The sequence below is a fragment of the Sinohyriopsis cumingii genome, chromosome 12, assembly GCF_028554795.1.
Source record: "Sinohyriopsis cumingii isolate HCF-2022 chromosome 12, ASM2855479v2, whole genome shotgun sequence".
Lineage (NCBI taxonomy): Eukaryota > Metazoa > Mollusca > Bivalvia > Unionida > Unionidae > Sinohyriopsis > Sinohyriopsis cumingii.
In genome coordinates, this window is record NC_142972.1 from 24,208,486 (window position 1) to 24,223,863 (window position 15,378).

A 15,378-nucleotide genomic window follows, 5' to 3' on the forward strand; every position below is an offset into this window, starting at 1 on the left:
CATTGAGCTTTGGAGAAGCCAAGGACTCCTAATCCGGATTTGTCCCTAGTGGGTTCCAACCTTTATAGTTTTTTATTTAAGCCTGTTAAATAGACTATCAGAACTCAATTTATATACAGTCAAACCCACTTATCTCGACCTCGGTTATCTCGACAACCCTCTTATGTCGAGCGTTTTGGTCCGGTCCCGAAAAAATTCTTCTTTGTTATGCTATTTTTTACCCGCTTATCTCGACCTCTGTTAAGTCGATAACCCGGTTATGTCGGGCATAAGTTTCGGTCCGAAGTAACATGTGGACCCGCTTAATTCGACGAAATGCAACTTTTTAACGTCAATCTCACAGAAATTGTACAAGAACGATTCAAAAGCACTTACGTTTTCATACATATGCTCGGCACCGTCGACACTTGCCACAAACAATTTCATTTTTTTAATGCATTCAGCCATTTCACTGTAGCTTGGGATAGTGATAGGCTGATCATCATCATCATCATCATCATCTTGCTTGCATGATTGTATCTGCTTCGTTGTCACCGATTGGATTATTTCCTCATCAGTAAGTTCACCATAGGCATTGGCATCATCATCCACGTGAACATAATTAGAAAATTCATCCCGAGCAATGCCTATGGAGTCCGCAATCTCATCAGCCATCGCTTCAAGACCTATTTCTGATTGAGGCTCTTTAATTTCTTGTGCAATTAAACACTGCTGGTGAAATTCTTCATCAGAAATTTCCGGAAAAATACAATGGAACCAGCAGTTTTGAATGGTTTTCGGCGATACACTGTTCCAAGCTGTACGGGCATACATGATGGCGTCTAGCAGAGTTGGTTTATAGGATCGCTTTTCCTCAACTGCAAGCAAATAATTGCAAACTAAAGCTTTCCGATAATGGATTTTAAAAGCCTGAATTATTCCTTGGTCGAGTGGCTGAAGCTTACTGGTAGCATTGGGAGGAAGAAAATACACTGTGATTGCTTGTAACCCTTCTACACGTGGGTGAGCACGGCAGTTGTCTATTATCAATGCGATCTTTCGTTTTTCAAACTGTAGGGTCGGTTTGCTTTGCAATAAAATAACCTTTGTATTTGATATCCTGCCGGTAAGTTCAAAGAATTAGTTTACTGCTCGCTACCGGATGTGTTTATTCACCACCCGCGCATCTATTTATTTGCCATCTGGAATCATAATTGATACAAACTCGCATTGATGCCTGCGGGGTAAGTAGTCTACTCAACATTAACTTGCTTTAATAAATACTCTTTGTAACCCATGCTAGCGAAAGGAGTGTCATTTGCACTCACAGTCAATGTACATGTACATGTACATGTATTTTCAAAAACATTTATTGATCTTTATCTGCGAGATACTGTCATATATTAACCTGGATATAATACAATCTTGGTTATTTTGCACCTAACACCGCGTTATGCGTGAATGGCGGGTGCCTGAAAGCAATCGGTGGATGTTTCTCTCTCACTCTTTCGTTTGTGATTTTCTTTGATCCATTTTTCAATCTGATAACATATTCAAACCTCTGAGTACAACCAAACATGATTTGTTTTTCAATATTCACATCAATTATAAAAATGCGTCGTGTGTTATCTGACATAAGTGATGCACACTACAGTAATGGATGCATACGCTACATGTGATATAAGGAGTTCATAGATATATTTTTTCTTTAATAAATTACTTATGATGATAAAAAAGGAATAAATGATAACAACACCAGGTTAGTTCATTTCATTTTATTATCAATTAAGCGTTTTGTTTATTTTATTGTAACATGCAGTGGGAGGGGATTCCAGTAAACACCAGCAAGAGACAGGAGTAATGCTCAAGGACATTTTTAAAATTACCGGTTTTTATGAACCCGGATATCTCGGGACCCGGTTATGTCGACGATTTTTTTACACCTCCGACGTAATCGAGATAACCGGGTTTGACTGTAATAAAAAATATGGTGTGCATAATTGGTATCACTTACTGTCAAGTATTTTATAAATAATTAATCACATTATATTGAAAATTAATTTACAAATTCACTTTCATTTTTAAAGTATTAGTAAACTTATTTTTATGTTATTAGATTATACTTCTACCAATTAAGATTTTCTGCAAAGTAAAATAATATGAAATATTCTTATCTAATTGTAAACAGGGGACATAATTCAGAACAAAAAAAAATTACTAAATGTCATATAGTGTTTTTGAATTTAGACCTTTTGTATGGAAATTTTTGTTAAAATGTGCGGCAACATGAGATGAAAATGATTGATTGATATAATTTTTTATATCTGATCTATGTTGGTTCATATGTTTAGATATTTGTTGACTGGTTTGTCCAACATATTGGATGCCACATTTTTTGCATGTTATCAAATAAATAACAGTTGATGTTGCACAATTAATATCACAATGCATATTAAAAGTTTCTTTCATATTATTACTATTGAAAGAAGTATTTTCATTATATATATATTGCTAAAGGTTTGAAAGGAAACTAAACATAATTTATGTTCATTATATTGTTCCCACCTAGCAAGATAATGCAGCAAAATAAAGTTAGAATTTTTATTCTGTACATTGAAATGACTTTACATGCCAATTTATAGGAATATAATGTAACTTGTTTTGTGTGATACATTTTGTGGTTTTGTACATGATCATCTTTTCTGACTTCGATGTTTTTGGAGAATCTTGAAAGAGAAACATCTTTAGATTTAAAAAATGCATGTTTTATAATCTAAAATGTTCTTTAATTCCATTCAGTAATGGTCATATGTGAACCTTGAAAAAAGTAATTTCATCCTGGAAAAACCCTGGAAATGACCTGGAAATTTATCTTTAAAAAAGTGTGGGAACCATGAAGCAAACCTTAGACAAATTCACTAGTCTGGCTTCTTGGTATTATAATGGTATTTTATGATTTAACCTTATTCCCATGAGAATGATGTTCTTACACTGTATCTGATATAAAAAAACAGCAGACACTACATTTATTTATCAACATTATTTGTTACATTAGGCAAGGGGTTAGGGAGTGAAAATGTCAAATTGACTGCAGTGTACTAAAGTTAAAATTACATAGGACATAATTGGAATTACTTGCTTTGCTTTTATTGAACATATATAATACACTGGTTGGGATATTTGTACTATCAGCAAAGAGGAGCAAATAGAGAAGATAAAAATTGCAGTAATGCATATTGATACTGGTGCCACTGGATCTACTGTAGCTGAAAATGTCCTGAAAGAATCTAGATGGGAAACTCTAGCTAACAGATGCTGTAAGCTTGCCAAGTCTTAGATCCATGTCCTTCTTCCTAACTATGTAAGACAAATAACCAAACACTAACTATAAGACAACCAATCACTAATTGTATGACAAATATCCAATCACAGATTAAAGGACAACCAATCACTAATTGTTAGACAAATATCCAACCACTGATTGTAAGACAACCAATCACTAATTGTGAGACAGATAACCAGTCACTAATTGTAAGACAGATAACCAGTCACTAATTGTAAGACAAATGACCAATCACTGATTGTAAGACAACCAATCACTAATTGTAAGACAACCAATTACTAAATGTAAGACAACCAATCACTAATTGTAAGACAAATAACCAGTCACTAACTGTAAGACAAACAAACAATAATTGTAAGATAACCAATCCGTAATTGTAAGACAAATAACCAGTCACTAATTATAAGACAAATATCCAATTACTAATTGTAAGACAAATAACCAATCACTAATTTTAAGACAACCAATCACTAATTGTAAGGCAAATAACTAGTTACTGATTGTAAGACAAATAACCAATCACTGATTGTAAGACAACCAATCACTAAATGTAAGACAACCAAATAACCAATCACTAATTGTAAGAAAAACAACCAATCACTAATTGTAAGGCAAATAACCAATCACTGATTGTAAGACAACCAATCACTAAAAGAAATAAGAATAGTTTGAAGTTTCTATTTTGTGCAACAAATTTGTATTTGTATCCATTCACAGCTGTAAGAGAGTGGAGCCATCTTGTTGACTGTATTAAATATTTTCATTCTCTTGGCATATTTAAACATGAATAAAGAGATAAATACCATTCCTAACTATATGTAGGCACTGCTCAGGCTCAGATCCTGTATGTAAGACACCTAACTATATCTGTGTAGGCACTGTCCAGGCCCAGATCCTGTATGTCAGACTCCTAACTATATCTGTGTAGGCACTGTCCAGGCTCAGATCCTGTATGTCAGACTCCTAACTATATCTGTGTAGGCACTGTCTAGGCTCAGATCCTGTATGTCAGACTCAGAATGGTGTATAGCTGATTTTTATTCCAATTGTATCACAAAATTAATATCCAGTGAAATCTGCATATAAAAGACAGGGTAAAATTGTTATTTATATACAGGGCCAGCTCTCAATGTGCTTTATCGATAATGTATGATCCTGAGTTTTGCAGGAATGTAGAAAAGTTGAGTATGTTAGGGATAATTGGATTCTTTCTGAAAAGTAAATGTAATTACGATATGTAGTCCCTTATAAGTTGAGGCAAACTGGAAAAGAACAAAGATCCTGATCTGTCATAGCTTAATACACCTGCAGATCAGGGTCTGTGTTTTTTGTTCTGCTGATTAATCCAAACAAACTGCACAGACCCAGATCTGCACATTATGATATGGCAGATTTGGGTCTGTGCGGTTTGCGGTTGGACTAAGTGAGTATATATGGTACATTTCATAAAAATAAAAAATTCATCACTAAAACTGTCAGAATAAAATAGTAGTGAAACTAAACAATGAAATGCACAGTATGTTAAACTAGAATTATGTTGAAATGCTAATGAGCTAGGACTTTTAATCCTGGTTATCAACAAATAAGTTTAAAATTTAAATTTCAAAGAAAGTCATTTAAATACAGCAATGCTATGTTTGCAGTTATAAAATCAGTATAAGGCAAATTTATAATGTAATGATACCTAGTGGAAAATGGTGATTGTCCACTGAATTGTTACCTGTCAAAACAAGCTAGTCTTCATAAAGCTGTTTCTTCTATGATGACTTGCTCCACTAGTATTTTTTTAGAATGGCTTATTGCACACATTTGTGTCACATATTATCCAACCCCCAAAAATGAAATGGGTGTCCTTCGTATGTTCTTGTTAAGACTGGCTGATTATTTATTAGTCTGGTTCCGTGCTTTATGTGCTTCATTGCTAATCACACCATTACAGTACAAGTCATGCTAGTCATGTAAGCATTCAGACCAACTATTTCTTGTACCTGATTTTCTAGTCTGAGTTTCCTCTGACCATTCCAAGCCAATTCTAGATATTTGGACATTTATGTTAATGTGATGTAGGAGAGCATTCCCAGTTGTCAAAATCATGGAATGTGTAAAAACCATATGGGATAGTCACTTTAAACAAAGGGACCAGCCCTACCTGCCTCACATCACTAAATAGAACAGTTATCATGTGAGACTTAGCAGTTAACATTTGTAACTTTAATAATCCAGTAAATGAGCAGATTATCCAGTAAGCAATATTCTTTGCAGAATTGCCGAATCCCATCATTACCAAATCTTGTGTCATCAGTATTCCATTGCAATAAGCCTTTTCCCTACATAGATGATGTCCCACCCAGTCACATTAGCCTGACACCAGGCCAACCAGTCCTAACACTAACCTCTTAATGCTGAGCGCCAAGCGAGGCAGCTGTTAGTACCATTTTTGTAAGTCTTTGGTATGACTCGCCCAGGGATCAAACCCACGACCTCTCGCATCTGGTTAGAACATCAGTAATTAGGTTTTGTTTTGCCTTGAAATTGTAAAATACCTAACCCATTAAAATATGATCCTGGTATGACAAAAATGAACAACAACAGGATTTGGTTCAATGCTAATATTTAGGCTAGATAATACATAATATCGACACCACATGTACATTGAAGGTTTGAACTTGCACAGAATGAAGTACATCCTGCTGAATGAAGTTCATCCCTTGGATTCAAACTATGGACACAATTACTCTAAATTTAAACATCCCCAAAATATAGTAATGAAGTTTCAGAAATGATGCTTAAAAAATTATTTTGATACCATATATACTGAGTTTTAGTTTGCTTTTGATGTAAGCAACTAGTATACACTACAGTAATCGTGCTAATGACATGGAGTAAAAGGCAATTATGCATCAAAGTACTGGTATAGCTGCAGGACAAAGTTTCCTCTTAACCCAAGCCAGTTTTAGGGTTTTAATGATTAGCTGACCTGTATTGCTATGGGGAAAACAAAAGACAAATCCACCAGATATAAACAAAGGAGACACTGAAACAACCATCAATTATACCTCCAGTTTTGGAAATCCCAAATAAAATTTTAAAGAAATGTCTTTTTTCAGGAATTTCATATGAGCACATGTATCTTCCAGGAAAATAGAATTAATCCTTTTGAATCCAAGTAATTTGAAATAACTCCAAATGACACAACACCTTCCAGTGTAAAGAAAAAAGCCCAACTGTCTTTAATTCTCTTTACGCCTCGGATAAGGGTCACATGGTCATGTTTACATATCAAAAAAGTCACATAGCCCCTCTGTGTCCTTGATAAAACCCAATCATTTTACTAAAAGTTGTTTACTTCACTAAAAGCTTGGGTCATGTATTCAATACAGCCTCAATCTCACTCTTAAAATAAATATAAAAAAAAACTTGCTGACGTAGTGTTAATAAATTTTGAATCAAGGTTAAGATCCAGGTCAACGCCTGGTGTTTACTAAAATGAACAGTCAAGGTCAAACTATTTTCTGGAAGAAGTCTCATCTCCAGTGAATAAATTTACATTACAATAGCATAAAAATTGAAAACTGACAAACAAACAATTAAATTGAAATAAGTATATATTAAATCAGATATAATTAAATCAAATATACATGTAGTGTGTCTAATTAAAAATGGCATTCAATACATAACATGTCTAAATGGAAGTGGCATCCAATACATAGTATATCTAAGTGGCAATGTCATTCAGTATATTGTATATCTTAGTGACAATGGCATCCTATGGCATAGTATGTCAGAGTGGGAATATCTAGTCCATAGTGTGTCTAATTAGGAATGTCATTCAATACATGGTATGTCTAAGTGGCAGTGGCATCTTGTACATTGTGTGTCTATGTGACAATGACATCTAATACATATTATGTCTTTGTGGCAGTATTATCCAATACATAGTATGTCTAAGTGGCAGTGGCATTTAATACATTGTATGTCTATGTGACAATGGCATCTAATACGTATTATGTCTATGTGGCAGTATCATCCAATACATAGCATGTCTTTGTGGCAATGACGTCTGGTATATTGTATATCATAGTGACAATGGCATCCAGTACATAGTATTTCTAAGGGGGAATGACGTCCAGTATATAGTGTCTCAAATTAGGAATGACATTCATTACGTAGTATTTCTAAGCAGGAAAAAGGCATCCAAAATAGTATGTGATAGTGGGAATGACATTTTTGACAAAGTGAACATTTCTGTACATTTTTATCAGTAAAACCAATAAATGTTTTTTTTTTCTTTCCATGACTAGGTGTTTTCATGATGGTGGCAGGTGGTATTGTGGCAGGGGTTATCCTGATCTTCATTGAGATTTTATACAAGCGTCATCGTGGCCTGAAAGAGAAGGAACTGGAACTGGCTCGTAATGCTGCTGACCGTTGGAGAGGAAACATTGCAGTAAGATTTCATTACTTAGTGTAAAAGAAAAATTCTACTGTTTTATAATGTGAACTGTATAAATAATAACTTTTTATCTCTAGATCAATAATTATTTTTAAATGAATTTTCTGTTTCATCAGTTTATTAAAGACTCATAATTAGCATGTATCTACCAGTGTGTAAATCTTATTAAGAAAATAATCTTTTGGGGAAAGGAAATTCTATGAAAAAAATTAAATGACATTTCTTACTTTTATATTCAAATGTTCATTTATTTCACTTGGTTATTCAATCAGCAGATTGTATTATAACATTCCTAATGTAGACTGACCCACTCACTGCACTGCATGTGTTATGTGTTGTTCCATTGCATTTTGCATGTTTCTTGTATTACTAACTTCTTTTCATGTAATCCATTTTAGTCATTTTCTGTCAATTTAAATTCTGTGCTTTTTTATATTAACCGTTTGAGACTGGTGACAAGCACATTACATTTTTGGTCTTCATGAGACCATGGGCAACTATGAACCACCATCTTTTGACAAGTAGTTGATTTCCATATTTTTACCTATCACATGCTGCAAAGAATTTGAAGCTGCTTTCAAATCCCTACATTCCTGGAGTATTCCCTTACTATATGTAGAATTGACATTTTTTTATATGTTGATAATTAATGACATTTTATTACATGTACATAATTGTATTATCAATCAGGGTGGGTGGTCAAGATTCTACAGTTTGTACCTGGTCATTCTTTCATCCAGGCTTCCATAATCCCACTAAATTTAACAAATCCTAATATCTTAATCATAACAGTGCCACAGAGATACATAAAATGTCTCTATCACAGTCAACCATAATACAATGCTTATTGTAGTGGTATAATTGACTAGGATATTGGTTTCTCCAGGGAAGGAGCCAACTTTAAGGGCAGAAAATTTAACTGATTATAATATGCATACACATTTTCAGTCTACTCCTAATAGACACAAATGATTTATTTTCTGAACTTTAAATATTGACAACATGCATTTGGGCAAAATATTCTTCAAGTTGACTTTTAAATTTATAAAGGACAACTTCCTTTGTGCTGGATTCTATATATTTGCTGCTTTCAAATCCCTACATTTCTTTTAGAATTGACATCATCAGAATGACATTTATTTATATGTTGATAATTAATGACATTTTTTTTACATGTATATAATTGTATTATCAATCGGGGTTGTCAAGAGTCTACAGTTTGTACCTGTCATTCTTTCATCCAGGCTTCCATAATCCCACTAAATTTAAAAATTCCTAATATCTTAATCATAACAGTGCCACAGAGGTACATAAAATGCCTCTAAAACAGTCAACAATAATACAATACTTATTGTAGTGATATAATTGACTAGGATATTGGTTTCTCCAGGGAAGGAGCCAAGTTTAAGGGCAGAAAATTTAACTGATTATAATATGCATACACATTTTCAGTCTACTCCTAATAGACACAAATGATTTATTTTCTGAACTGTAAAAATTGATAACAGGCATTTGGGCAAAATATTCTTTTAAATTTATAAAGGACAACTTCCTTTGTGCTGGACTTTACACGTTGGTAGATTTTCTTTTTAGAACCCGAATGATATAAATATTTACCACCATTTTATGAGTAAATATACTCATTGTAAGACCACAGACTTGTGAGAAAGAGTGATGATGCCAAATCCTCAATAAAAAGAAAAAGGCAAAGCAATTTTATGATGGAGTTTAACATTTTGGCAAGTTTGAAAACAATGTGTACCTTGATAACCTACAAAAATTAAGTCTACAAGAAATCCTGGAAATTTTATTGGCATATTGACCTTCCTAACTTTTTGTTTGAGTAGAATGTGATCAAAATTACATTTTAATGTTCATATTTTTCATCGCTTTTGGTTTTTGTTAGAAAAATATCCAGTACATTTTCTCATTTTAAATATAATATATCCTACATTTTGTATTACTGTGATGAAATTCATGTGATACTATCAAAACATATAGCTTTCTGACATAATGTAAATTTTATACATTTGTAAACAGTTTCAGAAATGAAAGCAACCATGATACAACTTGATACTTCTTGATATTTTTGTTCTAATTGAAAACTTTAACAGGGGCAAAGTGTTGTATATGAAACAAGAGTTAATATTTGTAGTTGCTTTAATTTGTTACCATTATTTCTAAGTTTTAACATTTTTAATGCAATTTAATGTAAAAGTCGTTTAATAAATAATAATTTGTTGTAGTTTATTTGTATTGTAAAGTTTTTTCAGTATTCTGATTTACTTGGGGAAGTTTGCTCAGACACTCAAGACATTAGCACTGGCTCTTTGTTATTAGACAGCAGAGTATTGCGCTCCTGTCTGGGCTCGATCATCCCACACTAAGTTAATTTATGTCCAGCTCAACACAACAATGCACATAATCTCTGGAATACCACATCCTACTCCTTTACCATGGCTGCCGGTACTCAGCAACATTCCTCTTCCTCCATATCTGTGTCACCAGGAAGCAACCACAAAAGTGTTGACTAAGGTCTATGCCAGTGAGAAACTTCCACTGTACATGGACATTACCACACATCCAGCAGTCCTCTTGACTTTGAAATGCCCAATCTGGTTAGGTCCATTGCCAGAGGATATGACAGCTATTTCGGCATGGAGTGAAGAGTGGTCTTCAACAGATGTTGTAAACCGCTCCCTTTTAGCTGAGCCATCTGTCTGCCCTCCTGGCTTCAACCTTCCACGTCATCTGTGGACCACACTGAACCGCTTTCAGACAGGACAGGGTAGCTGTGCAGTCAACCTTGTCCAATGGGGCCAGGCCACTAACTCTTCCTATTGCTGTGGAGCTTTTCAGACCATGTCACACATTGTGGACAACTGTCCACTGACAAAATTACCCAGTGGACTGCAGGCTCTGCACCTTGCTGATGATGACATTAAATGGCTGAGCACACACTGCACACGATAACAATAATAATCAATAAAAAAGCAAGCATATGTCATGAATAAAATGCATGACTGAGGTAATGGGCAACCAAGATGTTAGTTTTACTAGAGCTACTGACAAAAATTACAAAATCTCTGTAGATTGAAGCATCATAGTAACTCAGTTCAGCATTGCAATAGAGATGGCGTTGGACATAATCAGATTATCTGTGGATGAATCTACCTTCATAAATAAATTATTAGATCTATTATCTCCACTTATGAAAGGAAAACAAAATAATATTTCAAATAATGTTTCCAATGTTAATACAAATTCTCTAGTGACATTTAAAAGAAAAGAAAGTTAAAAAATATATATAATAAGTTTATTTAGAGCAATATATTTATGATAGTAAAAGCAACCATAAATAGCAGTATCTCTGGAGTTATATTCTTCCAAGCCTCAGTATTTTCAGTACTTTGCTAATTGCAAAAGATAAAAGTTTTTTATTTGGTTTTTGGACTTGAGACATGATCAATAATAGTGTGATATGACCTTGTACAAGCTTTATTAGTGTAATATGACCTTGTACAAGCTTTATTAGTGTGATATGACCTTATACAAGCTTTATTTGTGTAATATGACCTTGTACAAGATTTATTAGTGTAATATGACCTTGTACAAGCTTTGCTAGTGTAATATGACCTTGTACAAGCTTTATTAGTGTAATATGACCTTGTACAAGCTTTGTTAGTGTAATATGACCTTGTACAAGCTTTATTAGGCAAGATTCAGTGTTAAAAAAAATTTTGTTGAGGCAACCAATCAGAGAATTGATGCTAAAAACTGCCACATCATTACTAGGAAATTTGAAATTATTACATTTGTGAGCTTGTAAACAAAAATTTAAAGTTCTCATGCATGTATAACAGATTCCTTCTTCATTGCAGGTTTTTGTAAGTAAAACAACTTTTATGGGTACTAAAAGTTCATAGTTTTCAAACTTCTCATATACCATACTGTAGGATTTAAATTCATAGTAGTCAAACTTCCAAAACACCATACTGTAAGATTTGAGTTCATAGGTGTCAAACTTCCCATATACCATACTGTAAGATTTGAGTTCATAGGTGTCAAACTTCCCATATACCATACTGTAAGATTTGAATTCATAGATGTCAAACTTCCCATATACCATACTGTAAGATTTGAATTCATAGATGTCAAACTTCCTATATACCATACCGTAAGATTTGAGTTCATAGATGTCAAACTTCCTATATACCATACTGTAAGATTTGAGTTCATAGGTGTCAAACTTCCCATATACCATACTGTAAGATTTGAATTCATAGATGTCAAACTTCCTATATACCATACTGTAAGATTTGAGTTCATAGATGTCAAACTTCCCATATACAGTACCATAAGATCTGTGGGATTTGATTTTTATTATAAGGTCATCCAATTGATACAAACACAAAACTGCATACATTTGTTGTTCTGACTTGACAGAAAGAATGAAATTGATATTCCATAGGGATTTATGAAGGCCTTAAAGCTGAGACTCATTCATGTACTATATTAAACAAGATTTGTTTCCCCTGATATGGAACAAGACACAAATGTAGTTTTTATATTCCACAACTCTTATTTTTTTGCTTTCCAGATATAATTAGCTATCAAAAGTCAATGGAATTAGAACAAATTGTATTTTATACAAGTTCCATTTGGTACATTAGTTCTAAATAGTTTTAGTCAGAGTATGCAATACACATTTATGGACTGAACTCATGAATTTAACACCAGATCACCCATGTAATGCTAAATGAGTATATAATATATACAAACATGTTGCTCTTTAAGTTAACGTTTAACTGACTTTTGAATTTGTAGATAATGTGGCCTATACACACAGTCATAACTGATATGGTTTTATTTGTACTCTTTTTTTTTTTTTTTGAAGTTACTATGACAACATTACAAATGTATGTTTTGGTTCAGAATTGCACTAGGAAAAATCTTTGCATTAGAATTATTTTTTTGATATTGGAGAAATTGAATGTGGAAAATAAAAGATGGTCCAGAATTCTATGAAACTTTTTTCTTATACAGATATCACAGGTATAGAATATTTCGTGAGTTACTTTGAAAAAATTGTTGGAAAAATTAAGGCTATTTGTCATGATATCATGTCCAAGCACGATATCCAACAATTTATAGGATAAATGCATATTGGCTGCAAATAAGAATAATTTTGAAATGATGTTGTAGAATAGATATAGATTCAAGAAGAAGTGAGACAGTAGCTTGATCTTTTTACACAGCCTGTTGGATGCCCCTTAGCTTGGAGCGAATATCATGACAGACAATTGAATGTTCCTTAACTTGGAGTAAATGTCATGACGGACTATTGAATGCTCCTTAACTTGGTATAAATATGACAGTTGAATGCCCCTTAGCTTGGAGTAAAAATCATGACAGGCTATTGGATGCCCTTTAGCTTGGAGTAAATATGACATTATTGGATGGTCCTTAAACGTCATGCTTATTTTATAACTTGACATTTTTTTTTATTTATAAATAAAAACGTTTCCCACAAATACACTCAGAACTCTTCATTCAACAGTTTATAATGCTATACATACATGGCTTTCACAGTTTTAAAGTTATTTGGAAAAGGAGTATTTTTATAACAAAGAATCATTAATTCAAGTAAACACTAACTTTTTTCTGTTTCCCATCTGGCAGTTCCTGTCTCCATTAACATTGGACAATTTGAATGTACTCTCCTGGATATGACAGCTATTCAGACCTTTCAGTTGTTTAATCCATCATTGCTTGGCTTTACTTTTGGCTTGAGGGTTAACATCTTCAGTAATGGATATCATACAGTGGGACACAGTAGTGCACTTTAATCAAGGAAACAGAAGAGAAATATCATAATTAATGATGGTTTTGATGATTGCTACACGTATATTGGCATCAGTGATGTCACAACTCGTAAGTTGTGTAGAAATATCCATGCCTTTTTGATTAAGTTTAAAGCATAGTGCATGCTGCTTTAAGCTATGTCTACATGGATTCAGTACTTTTTAATTACAGCCACATGGATTCAGTGCTTTTTAATTACACTGCTCAAAAAGAAAACACAGAAGATATAAATAGACTAATTAGAAGTAAATAGTACATCTTTTACCTGCTTTTGTGTATTTACACCATCAGCATGGTTTCTAAAATAATGTGGATTGTACAGTTTGCTTGATGATTGTTTTAAACAAATAACAAATGTTTGGAGTTTTTAATCAGTTCATAATGCAGTTAACTTATTCATTTTATGTTTTAAACATTATAAAGTCAATGTTGTCAATATTCATGGCATGTTTGTTAGTAAATTACAACCATGCTTGGGTTATGGGAAGGGGAGAAAGACAAGAAATTGGTGGTATGGAGTTGTCAGTTTTACTCCCTTTTGATGTGGTTTTAAGGTCTCATGTTACTCATGGATTGACTTCCAACATTGTAGACTCTAGACACCAGCATTGTAAAGCATCCCATGTGTAGTTGAAAATATCCTGAATGAGAATGAAATATTCAGTACACACACACACACACACACCTATATACCTATGTCTGTAGGTATTTTACATACATACATACATACATACATACATACATACATACATACCTATGTCTGTAGGTATTTTACAGTTCTGAAAAAAATAAGGACAAAAATATTGAAAAAAGTTTGAGAAAAAAAATGTCTTGTATTTGAGCAGATTGTAGATTATAAAATTTCAAATCACCTGCATGAGAGAGGTTTGACACTAACAAAAGACTAACAACAATTTAACTGAAACTGACACACTTACACTACATTATTAAGTGTAGACAAATAGCAGAATCAAACTGCATTACACTGTAGTTTGGAAACCAAAGAATTACAACTTACATATTTAGCTGTAATAAACACTCACCAATGAGCCCAGTAATAAAATTCTCCTTCACTATAATGGAAGTGATACCAATGAGCCCAGTAATACAATTCTCCCTCACTATAATGGGAGTGATACCAATGAGCCCATTAATACAGTTCACTATAATACAAGTGATACTCGCCATTGGGCCCAGTAATACAGTTCTCCCTCACTCTAATGCAAGTGATACTCACCAATGGGCCCAGTGATACAGTTCTCCATCACAGTCGTGGAAGTTATGCGAGTTGGCCCAGTAATACAGGTATCCCTCACTATAATGCAAGTGATACTTACCAATGGGCCCAGTAACTCAAGTATCCCTCACCATAATGCAATTGATACTCATCACTGGGCCCATTAATACATTTCTCCCTCACTACAATGCACCTCATTATAAGACAGTTCTGTATATAACATGGTACTTATATGGACCCTATGACCAAAATCATACCAATGTATAACAATATGGGGTTTAAGAAGGGGAGATGAAGCTTTGTTATGTTTATTTTTTTCTTTTAAAAACACGTTTATTGACAACATTTGGTAGTTCATGCTATAATGTGGTTTGATATATTAAGTTGTTCTCAGTAGATCATGGTTTTGTACATATATGGTTCTCACTATAATACAGCTTTATACATAATGCACTCTATGATTACACACCTAGACTACCATGTTACGACAAGGGAGAGCTG

At 33.5% G+C, this 15,378-nt stretch overlaps 1 protein-coding gene across 2 annotated transcripts in view; it reads left to right on the plus strand.

The window, feature by feature from the left end:
* LOC149786106 (glutamate receptor ionotropic, NMDA 1-like) overlaps positions 1–15,378 on the plus strand; it is a 108,139-nt gene that overhangs the window by 74,874 nt on the left and 17,887 nt on the right. For both annotated transcript variants that reach the window (XM_089976421.1, XM_089976422.1), the window contains exon 16: positions 7,624–7,769. In XM_089976421.1, the coding sequence (XP_089832547.1) occupies positions 7,624–7,769 (146 nt within the window). The remainder of the gene's footprint in view (positions 1–7,623; positions 7,770–15,378) is intronic.